General features: G+C 40.5%; 1 protein-coding gene across 1 annotated transcript in view; it reads right to left on the bottom strand.

The window, feature by feature from the left end:
• The window catches only part of KAT6A (lysine acetyltransferase 6A), a 97,207-nt gene that overhangs the window by 25,937 nt on the left and 59,040 nt on the right, over positions 1-12,230 (bottom strand). The window contains exons 8-9 of the mRNA XM_074353613.1: positions 10,705-10,823; positions 1,425-1,540 (exon numbers count right to left, since the gene is read on the bottom strand). Of these exons, the coding sequence (XP_074209714.1) occupies positions 1,425-1,540; positions 10,705-10,823 (235 nt within the window). The remainder of the gene's footprint in view (positions 1-1,424; positions 1,541-10,704; positions 10,824-12,230) is intronic.

Below are 12,230 nucleotides of genomic sequence, written 5' to 3' on the forward strand. Positions count from 1 at the left end.
ACAATAATATACAATAAATAAACATTTACTTAATGAACTCAGATTGCTGTTTTTCCGTGATGTAAACAGAATACTGTCTTAAAGATCTACTGCAGAATGTGGGGCTAACTGACCCTTCAATAAATGGCTCTTAACTGCTAACTTTCATGAGCTTGTGTGTTAAGTTTCCTGGAGTTTCCCTTTCTCTTCTTTTTTTGGTTTGTCACTGCAGTCTATCTGCAACAATATTTTCCCTCTTACTTTTCTATTTCTGTTAGACTTAGAAACCAGACAAGCAAGTTATTAAATTATATGGAAAGAAGAAGTAAAAAGCAAATGAAATATCCCCTGAGTTTTAGTTTTTCATACTGGCTTAATTCCAGCTTAGAAATAACCCATGTTAAAGCACTGTGTATACTGCAAAGCACTAAATCTATCAGTGTTGGTATGAAGATTTTGGCTAATATTTTAGGTAAACCTGAAGAAGGCTAAGAAGGTCAGAAGTCATATAATGGTACTTTGAGCATGCATTTAACCCAGAGAGCACCATCATTTGCTACTCCTTGTAATGCTCCGCTAAAGGGAAACTGAGGCACACCCATCTTACAGAGTAAAGATTGAATTAATATGACTGCTATACTTCAAATGATAAACCAGTGTTTAATTTTTGGACCAAATCTTATTTTTCAACTCTTCTAGTTTCAACCCTAAAGGAAAAAAATAATAATAACTGACATTGTTGAGCACTCACCATTTTCTGTGTGACTCACATGCTTCAGCTTATTTAATGCTCACAACAAACCCCACAAGGTAAGAACAATCATTATCCCTAGCTCACAGAAAAGGAAGCTGAGGCGTCGAGCAGCTGGGTGACGGCTAAGGTCCCACAGCTTATAAATGTCATGGCTGGGTCATGGAACCAGTCTGGCTTCACTGAGCTCGCCACCTCATCCCCAAAAGCTGGCGCTGACTGATTCATTTTTACATCTGGAAAGCTATTTACACATAATTTTATGCCATTTGTCTATTCCCGGGAAAACAAATCACTCACTAAAGTTTGTTAAATTATAAAAATTTAAATTAAAGGCTACTCAGTGAAACTTTTTATTTATTTATAGTTAAATATAACAACCTCTTTTTTAAAAATTCTTAGTGTGAGGTAAGGCGGCAAATTTCCCTTAAAGAAAAAAACGTTCCCTTTTCATTCTGACCATGTGTCAGGTTTCCAATCTGAAGTAATAGCTTTTGGACAGGTTACAAGAAAGAAAGACTAAAGCCAACTGGGTTAAGGAGCTGCCAACATATGCTGCTATTATGAACATTTAAAAGCCACCAGCTTTCTCAAATGTAAAAAGATGAACTGGACTAAAATGTCTCCAAGATCTCATCTAGGGCTGGAATTCCATGATCTAAAAGCAAAAAGTAAACAGTCTCTCAAAACATACCTTGAGTATTCTTGAGGATACGGGGAAGAGTACCAGGTGTGGATTTCATACTTCCCGAACTCAATGACAGAGGGACAGCGGACTTGTGGGTCAGGCGGGCCAGTCACTCCAACTTTCTGTGCAGTCAGAAAACGCATTACCTAAGTTAGCTAAGTCAAATACACTGAGACAGGTAACAAAATGAACAATTTTTTAAAATCCCATCTGAATCTAAGTGTTGCCTTCTCAGGGTTCCACAGGAGAATTTAAAAAGCCAGGAACAAGCTAACAGGTTTTGAAATAAGCTGTATTATTCTTTAAGTAGAGCATCAAAATAAAGAACAAAAGTGCTAATAAATCTCTTAGAACCAAATGCAGTTGGTGACACTGCTTTTTCCGCATTTAATAACACTGCAAATACTTTCCTCAACTAAACTCACTCCCCACGACTCAGTTACTAGAGACACTGCTGGCACTTGGGGAGGTAAGGTCGGGGTGGGGAGAGGCGCTGCAGGCTGGCTCAGACCACACACACAGTGCCCCAGCTGATGGCAACGGCCTCCTGACCCTGGGAGCACACACAGAAATAATCGCCTTCCAGTCTGGGAAAGTAGCTATTAAGAACAATCTGAAAAGAACATGACTAAACACGTAACAAGAGTCTGCAATTCATTTTACACTGCCCCTAAAATTCCCTTCATTAGTGGCTCTTCACAGATCTGACCAAAGAAAAACACACTGTTATACACATACGTTTATCTGTTTTTATCTACCTTCTGTTTATAATGAAAACTATCTCTATGCCCCCCAATCTCTGCAATAACCTCAACTACACTATCTTAAAAAAAAAAGAATAACCTGTAAAGCCTTTGTGACTTCTCCACCAGCAGTTCTAATATAAGCCATTGCTAATGACTGCAAAGATCAAGTTTCAAAAGCTTAAATTCAAGAGGAATTTGATTTACTCTGCACCCAATACAGCAACAGACTCTTACGTGCATACATGTTTACAGGCAGAGCTCAGAGCCGCTGCAGGTTCGGCTCCAGACCACGGCAATAAAGAGAACATTGCAAAAAAGCAACTCAGATGAATTTTTTGGTTATCCAATGCATATAAAAGTTATGCTTACACTAGAGGCTAGTCTATTAAGAGTACAACAGCATTATGTCTAAAAAAAAAAAGTACGTACATTAATTAAAAAATCTTTTACTGCTAAAAAAAATGCTAACCACCATCTGAGCATTCAGCTAGTCGTAGTAGTAACATCAAAGATCACTGATCACAGATCCCCATAACAAATAGAATGATAATGAAAAGATGTGATATATTGCAAAGATTACCAAAATGTGACGCAGACACATGAAGTGAACAAATGCTGTTGGGAAAATGGTGCTGGTAGACTCGCTCAACTCAGAGTTACCACAACCTTCAATTTGTTTAAAAAAAAAAAGTTGCTATCTGTGAAGCACAATAAAATAAGGTATGGCTGTGTGTGTGTTATGTATATAACATATGATATATATGCATGTATATTTATCATGGATACTCTATAAACATGAACTGACTTCTAAAAAAAAAAAGCAGCTAGAATTTAGCCTATTCAAACACAAGAATTAATAACTCTGCAAAGGAACAACCAAAACTATCCTTCAACTTTATGCTTTTAAAAACCACTGATATTTTTAAAGTCCCTTGCTGGAGCTCATGACAAACACACACATACCGCACCCCACAACAAAACTAAAAAATCAGAGGTTTCTATTCACTGTTTTCATATAAATTCATTTAAGGAAGAAGCCTCTTCACCACAACTCACTTGAGAACTCTCCCTGGTCTTTCTAACCATTTGTTTTTATAAAAGGCCAAGGGACTTGGGTTTCGTGCTGGAACACAGCCAGGTGAAACCTCACCTCTTCCTTAGACACCTCAAAACAAAAGACAAACATCTATTAGTCGCATACATTATGTTGTGACACCAAGGAGTAATGGGGCTCTTTCAAAGGCAAAAATCATAAAGAAAAACACAAGACAGGATTAAAGTAAGATTTTTTTTCATTTCTCAAAACCAAAAAAGAACTTTGCAAAAAGGTTTTAAACACACTGTTCTTTAAACTACGCTCCAGAATCAAGTATTCTAATTCATAAAGGAGTATCTTTTAGCCTATGTTCATAGCTCAAAATAACAAGAACAGTAGCACAGAAAATATCTGAATAACCAGCATCAGAAACCCACTCTAACTCCCTGAGCCAAGGACCAAACAGGAAGGAAGCACAGAGGCTGAGAACCGCACCTGCTGCGGCCCCGCCTGGCGCGTGAGCGCTTTCCCGTCCGCTGCCCGGCGCTCTTCCAGGTGGATGCCCGAAGTGAAGGCAGACACCCAGCTCCAGTACAACTGTTTGCACATCACCGCGACTGAGAGTCTGTGTAAAACTGGGCTCACGGCAGACTTGCCCTGCCTTCCCCCGTCCTCGCCTCTCTGCACAGTGAGCTGCACTCCTCCACCACCTCCACCAGCTCCACCAGCTCCACCAGCTCCAGCTCTCTGGGGACAGCCAGCCCCCAGGGCCAGCGTTTCCGCAGTTAACAGAGGCCCTGTGTGGTGAGGAAGCCACAGCTGCGCCACCACCTCTCATTAACCCAGTCCTTGCCAAACTCAAGCTGTCAAATCCGAATTACAAGGTTATCTTTGCTAAGTCATTTTATTTTTAAATTTCAGTCAAAATTTCATTAAACATGCAGCTTTCCAAAGTAGCAGGGATCTAACATAATCAAGAGTACAAAGTATGTTTTTTAAACTTTTAACTCAAGTCCTGCCGCTCTGTGCCCTCCTCCTCATCTGAAATGCCCAAATCTTTAAAACATAACATATATTCTGGCCCAAAATGGACTTTTTAATCTAAGAAAGGGCACTATATACACTAGTAATTGGGCTAAACCAAAAGGTAACTCTGAATAGGCCTATTCTAGATAATGAAACTTTTATTACTAGCAGTTTATGAGAAGACTGTTACTCTTCTGCAAAAACTCCACTTCCATTGAGTGACTTCTTTTCATTTAAATTTTTTAATTTTTTATTAATAGACTTTATTTTTTAGAGCAGTTTCAGGTTCACAGCAGAACTGAGCAGAAAATACAGTGAGTTTGCACACAGCCCTCCCCACCATTAAATGACTTATTTAATTCCAGTTTTCAATATACAGACACCACTCTTGCATACAGAGACCCTCCCAAGTCCAGATCTGGTACAAAATGAAAATGACAACTGCTGTAGATACAGCCCCGCTCCCTCCCTAACCTTCCTTTTCCAGTCCCCCGGTGAATGACATTCCGAGGTGGGAGTGGAGGGTAGGACTGTACCCTTGTTATCAGTATGAGAACGTGAAATGCGGGGAGAAGATATATCTTTCTGGTATTTGAATATTTTCCCATAAAAACGTATAATAAACAAGGATTCTGTTCATCAGGGATTAGAAGTTTTACATGATGAGAGAGATGTGTAAGAATGAGTCCAAGTGCTGCACAGTGGAGAGAGCACGGACCCCAGGAGTGAGGAGAACTGAGGTGTGGGGTGGGACACCTCCGCACAGACCGCGTCTCACACTGTCCTCGCCTTAACCCCCGCCATCCACTCCTCACAGGAGGAAACAATACACCTGCTTTATACATAGAAAAACAACAACAAAACAAGGCTCAGAGAAGTTAAGAGGCAAAGGACTCCAGGACAGGAACAAAGAGTGAAGTACAAAGACAGAAAAGAATAAAACAGGTACGACGCATGACAGGAAGGATGGTTAACCCTCAACCAGTTAATTCCCGAATTTCAAAGGTTTTTTTGAACTGGAACATAAAGTTTTCCAAAGAAATGAAGCTACACGTCCACAGCCTCTTATCCTCTTGGAACAGAATGTGCTTTAGAATCCTGAATTTTTCTCATGTTAGAGAAGTATTACATATGAAAAAGGATATGTGTATGTATTGCATGACTGGGGCATCGTGCTGTACATCAGAAACTGACACATCGTACTGGCTGTACTTTGATTTAAAAAATAAAGTATTACAGTACATATGTGTATCTTAAATCAAGAGCCCCAGTAGGATGTGGGACAACACTCCATAACCAGGTACATTTAAACGGGGTAAGTTAAGAATGTATGTAGCCTCACATCAGTTCAGATCGTGTTTTGCCAACAACTGAATCAGGGTTAAGCGAGATCTTAATGTAAAATGAGACGATCTTTTTCATTCTCCAAAAAAGACATACATACAGGTGCCAATAAGCACAAGAAAAGATGCTCAACATAATCATCAGGGAAATGCAAAAGTAAACCACAATGAGATACCACTCACACCCATTAGAACGGCTACTATCTAAAAACAAAACAAAACAAAAACCAGAAGATAACAAGGGTTGGCAGCTATGTGGAGAAACTGAAACCCTTGAGTGTTGCTGGTGAAAATGTAAAATGGTGCAGCCACTGTGGAAAACAGTATGGTACTTCCTCAAAAAACAGAATTATCATGTGAATCGGCAATCCCACTTCTAGGCATATAGCCGAAAAAGCTGAAAGCCAGGACTCAGTTATCTGTTCACCCATGTTCATAGCAGCATTGCTCATTATAGTCAAAAGGGAAGCAACCCAAGTGTCCACTGATAGATGAATGAATAAACAAGGTGTGGTCTATACATACAATGGAATATTATTTAGCCTTAAAAAGGAAGAAAATTCTGATATATGCTACAAAATGGATAAACCTTGAAGACATTATGCCAATAAGGCAGACACAAAAGGACAAATATTTTACAATTCACTTATGTGAGGTCTACCTAAAGTAGTTAAATTCAGACAGAAAGAAGACTGGGTTGCCAGAAGCTGGGGTGGGAGAAACAGGGAGTTACTGTGTAGTGGGCATCAGAGTTTTAGTCTAGGGGATGAAAAGCTCTGCAGATAGACGGTGGCGATGGCTGCACAATTATGTGTATACACTCAATGCCACTGAGCTGTATGCTTAAAAATAGTTAAGATGGTAAAAGATCCAAACCACCGTATCTCTTACTTGGATAATTCTAACAGCCTCCTAAATTCTCCCTATTTTTGTATCCTGCCCCTTCAGTCTACACAGAAGCCAGAGTAATCCTGTTAAGACCTATAATGGAGCATGTCACTCTTCTGCTCAAAATCTTCAAGGGTTCCTACCTCACTCAGAGTAAAAGCCATAGTCCTTGCAATGGCCTAGAAGACTCTACAAAATCTGGCCTCCCGTTACTTTTCTGTCCTCTCAGTTCCAAATTTCTGTTCTCACTGGTACTTACTCGGCTCTAACCGCACTGGCCTCCCTCTACTTCCTTGACCAGCCAACTATAAATCCTGATTCAGGGCCTGTGCACTTCTGCTCCCCTGCCTGGAGTCATTCCCCGACACCCGTATGGTCCATTCCCTCACGCCGTTCAGGCTTCTGCTAAATGTCAGACAGACAGCTCCTCAGCCAACAACGCAAAACTGCGCAAATTCAAACTCTCCCTCAGAACTCTCTCTCCCTGCCCAGCTTCTCTCCCGTCACTACCACACAGGATACCATTTACTTTAACCCATTCCCACCACAACTAAACTCTAAGCTCCTGAGGATAAGGATTTTTTTTTTAAATCTGTTTTGGTCACTGCTGTATCTCCAGTGCCTGACACACAGTAACCAGTACTCAGCCCTATGAGTTGCTAAATGAATGTTATCTATGACAAGAACTTCAGCTATTACCTCTGGAGTTCCATCCAGCCCCTGTGTGCTGATAACCTGGCAAATCTCCTACCCAGAGCCCTCCTGACCTCCACGTCCATATGTACAGGTCTGCAGAAGCTCTAAATTTTAGAGTTCCAATTGTGTAAGCATGGTCTCTCCCTCCATCCCCCAAAGCTCCTCTGCCCACATACAGTATCATCTTCTCAAATGAGAAGAACACCGTGAATCTACAAGGTTCTGCCCTCTCCTTCAACCCCAGCTCCCAAGCCCACACTCTTGTCTTTTCCATTCCACCAAAGTCTTCCTCACAAACTCTGCCTACTGCAGCTTCTCCGCCTCCACTTCTCACTCCGACCACTGCGATCACTGGGCTGGCAGGTGGCCCTGCGCAGGGATTCTTCAGTGCACTCTGCACTGGGTCACCAGAGCTGAGTTTCTAAATGCAAATACAATCATGCCACCCTCTTTGAAGAAAATTCTCCAGGAGCTCCCCGGGAGCTGTGTGAACTACTTTAAAGGGCTACTGCAACTAGAACAGAAAGTACAGACTCCCTCATATGGCCCGCAGGATCTTCTGTGGTCTGGTCTGCACTTATCTCTCAACCTCATCCCTTCCTTGAACCCCAGCCAGAGAAACCACTTGCAGCTCCACGTGTTCAAGACGCCTTCTCACACCCACCTGTCCTACAGGAAACGCCTTCCTCCTCTCATTCAACAGTTAGCTCCTACTCTTTCATCCCCCCGCTCACATATCACCTCCTCTGTGAAGGTTCCCCTGACACCCTAGACACCCGCCTCCCTGTCATTCTCACTGCATCATCACACACAGCCTCTGCAGCAGCATTACACCGAGAACTAGCACTTAAGGGTTACGGATGCGGAGTCAGGCTACCTGGGTTCAAATGCTGATTCCAATACTGAATAACTATATAATTCTAGTTAACAATAATCCTTCAAAGGCTTCAGTTTCTTCATCTATAAAATGGATGTAAATACTGTAAAATGAAAGTAATAACAAGGTTTTATTAAATGCAAAAAATGGATACATAATGCTGGATGTAGTACCTGGAACACAGTAAAAGTATACCTGTGACTAATCACACGCTTCAATTATTTGTTTATGAATATCTCCTCACCTGGAGGGCAGAGACGCATTTTCTATTTATTTGTGTATTTCTATCACCTGCCACAAAGGTAGCTAGCAGAAACTCTGATTTATCTAACGCTCACTACATGAATGACACACTGAGTGGTTTGCAAATATCAATCCATTTAATCCTTTCAACAAACCTATTAAGTAACTTGGCTGACCAGGTCACTCAGCAGAGATAGGATTTGAACCTGCATAGGCTATTTCTAATACCTAGGCTCTTAACTGCTATCTTAATAAATACTCAGTAAAATGTTGCTAAGTTGTCAAATGAATGAACTCAAAATACACCTTAATATGTGACTTATAATTAATAGGTAAATGCCTTAAGACACTAAAACAGGCCTCTACTTTCATCAATACCTATTTCATCAATACCCCTAATTTCATCAGTACCAAGGAGTAATCACTCCAGCAACAGAAAAAAGCAGTCAGGGTGACACCTTAAAATCCCAGGATGCTAAAACTGATGTCCTGTCACTAGATTTCAAAAGCCTCTAAAATCCAACCCTACACTAAGAGTTCAATATATTTCTTATCAATGCCCAACAACGTTCCACTCAAATTCAACTACCTCTCAAATTCAACTACAGGCAGCCCTTGCTTTGCACGGTGCCATGTTAACTGAAACATATGCATATCAAAACTGAGATCCAATCTCAGCCACTGCAGAGTGGACAAACGCATGAAGCACAAGCACGATTCTGATATGCATGTGTTGCCACCAGCACCCACCAGGGCCACACAAAGCCAGGACTGCCCACCTGTAACACGTTCATAGGCAGCCACTGTGTTTTCCACACCATCTTCACAGTATGACCTGCACACAGCAGGACCTCAAAACCTCTGCTGACCTAACGGACCCATATTCATTGCCTCTTGTACTAATACAGTATGGACAGGATAGTGGACGAGACAGGGGTTTTTGTCTTTTTTTTTTTTTTGCTATAAAGAACATTACGGATACAGCTGGTGAAATTTGAATAAAACCTCCATATTAGGTAACATACTTCATTGATGTTAAATTTGATGACTGTATTGTGGTCATTTGTAAGAATGTCCTTGTTTTTAGGATAAACACACAAATAAGTAGGAGGAAAAAGCATTAGCATTATGTCTGCAACTTACTCAGAAAAAAAAAGTTCCTAAAAAGCGAAGAACTAACTACTCTCTCCTTTGAAATCTCACTGAATACCAAGTAAATTTCTAAGACAGTACCTGTAATACTTCATTTTACTTATTGTCAGGAAAAGAATATGCCTTCAGAGCATAAGCGACTTGCCCAAAGCAGAAGTTAGTAAACGACAGATCAAGGCTTGAACCCAGATCCATCTAACTCACAGTCAATACTTGGTTAAATCACAAGGCAATGAAATGCTGAGTAAACACCGGTAGAATATTTATATTGTTGTTTTTATTTTTCAAAAATACTCATATAATAACCTACACAAACAATCTATTCACCAATGGGTCATATAATAACCTACACAAACAATCTAATCACCAATGGTGTAGTTTCACCTACACCAGAGGAATCCCCAGAATCAGCTTATAAATTCTTACTTTTGATAAGAGAACTCACCTTAGTTACCCAGTCAGTTGGTGGAGAAGATGAAAGATAAACATGATTTAGAAGCGCCTTATGACCTAGCCCCGGCACTTCTCCAGGCTTATCTCTTACCATAATCTATGCTATGCATAACCTAGGTCTTCATGTTTTCTCTCACTTTCAAATCTTCGCACTTCTGTTCCTTCTGATTACCCCATTCCTTGTCATCCTGATAAACTCCTACACATTCTTTAAGAGCAGCTCGGTGTTTCCCCACAATGAGCCCCCCTCTGACCTGCCCAGGCAGACGGACATGCCTGCCCCCACACTCCCCAATCCCACGTATGCTAGAACTAGCCTTCCACGCGAATGAAATCGTGTATTTATACTTCTCTCCCAGACTGCAGCCGGAGGAATCCTGTTATTCACTTTGACGTCTCCAGCATTTGGCATATCAGTACGTTCTTTTTATGCATCACAAAGGATTAAAACAGAAGCATTTAATAAAGATTTTTTCAATTAATGAATATGGGTGTTTCATCACTTGGGAGAGGCTTGATGTTTGTTTGCTGGTTGGTCAAATCCTCAACTCTTCTCCATACATAAGACAGAAAATAAATAAACCAAGCTCATTTAATACTAGTAGTCAAAGCAATGTGTTCATCCGCAAAACCAAAGCAGTTATCCTGGGTTTGAAAGGAACACCTCAACCAGCAGAACTCTGTATATGCACAAAACACATCTATTCGCAGATCAGAGGGATAAGTAAACCGCTGTTACTGCTTTACCCAGAGAATTCATTTTAATTAGCCCTTTGTTTCCTACCCATGAACAAACTGACTGTCCAACCTGGATATTTAACTTTACCTGCAGTGCTTGTTCTTGGATATCACGAAATAATTCCATATCTTTCTCAGTCATGACTTCCTGGTTCCCAAAGAGCCGTTCCTCACTTTCTTGTTTGCCATCCCAGCCATCCTGATTGTCTGCACATAAAGAAAGGGCTCACATGTTATTAATACCACCCTTAGTTTAGTATATGAACTAGAAAACATTTCAAGACGCTTAATATTATTTATGCAACAGAGAAGAGAAACACACTGAACTGACTCCTAGAAAGATATTAGTCAATAAAGAATATGTGCATATTATATCTGCCTTATAATGAAAATCCTGAATTGACTTAAAGCTTCTTTAAAATTGTACATAAGTAAATTTATACTTCATTAAAAGAGATAATATTTCGGTATATACATACATGTAAAAGCAGAACAGGAAAAAGGTCTGACATGAGTTTAACATGTCAACGTGCAAATATTTGCTTTTTCATTCTTTGGTAATTTGGAAGAAGTTTATGCTATAGCAAGACATAATTTCCATCATTCTTGAGCAAAACAGGGAAATTCTGCTCCTTTTAAAATTCTCAATGATTCTGCAATCTTCCTAAGGCCAGTACACTCTCATCTCAGCAAAAAGATAACCTTTGAAAGAGCTACCTTAGCAAGTATCAAGTACCACTCCCTCTCCCCACATTCTGGGTGCCCTTCTAAAGCACAAATTCCAAAACCTGAGGACCACAGACAACAATCCTCTGGGTGAGTGGGAGAAATTATAATAATCACCCACTAAAGGAGGCACCTTCCTCCACTGGGCAAAGAAATTAGTGAAAGGAGTACTGGGGAATTAAGTAGATCATAGTTCTGCATGTGAAGATGACACTGATAATGGCCTTGTTTCCTCTCTGTACAAGTGTGGCTGAAAAGGCCAATTACTGACAGACAGCTCTTTTGCAATCGATTGCACATACAGTTAGTCATTTAGCGTAAGAAGAAAAAGTAGCGTAAGAAGAAAAAGGACAAGGCCTCGCTCTTGACAAGATTCCTAAACTGGAAAATACATATACAACCTAAAGCTACTACATGCCTTTAGCACCCTCTAGTGCATGGCATAGCGGGATGCAGGCACAGATCCAGCAGAGCGGCAGCACCGTCTCAGATGGTGCGGACGGTTCCTTAAACTCTACAATTCATCAAGAGGGCAGAGCCAAGTAAAGCAAAAGCTCACACCAATGCCTAAAGCTTGATGCTGGTTCTCCATATACGTTATTCATTTTCTCTAATAATTTCTATTTCTAAAACTTTCCAGTAGATTATTCTAATAATCCATCTCCCCTGAAATGGTTAATTAAAAAATACCTTTTATTGGGATCGGCTGTATGAGTCTTCCCTTCTAAGTCTAACCTAAACGGCCTGTGTATTTCCTGAGATAAACATACTCAGAGTGGAGCTTATCTACAGCTGATAAAGACGTGAAAAGTACTGAAACGCTTAAAGAGTAATTAGCTCACTGCCACTCTGGTGAAAAGCCAATCATACAGCATGGGGGGAGGTGAC

This window comes from Camelus bactrianus, chromosome 26 (assembly GCF_048773025.1).
Source record: "Camelus bactrianus isolate YW-2024 breed Bactrian camel chromosome 26, ASM4877302v1, whole genome shotgun sequence".
Taxonomy (NCBI): domain Eukaryota; kingdom Metazoa; phylum Chordata; class Mammalia; order Artiodactyla; family Camelidae; genus Camelus; species Camelus bactrianus.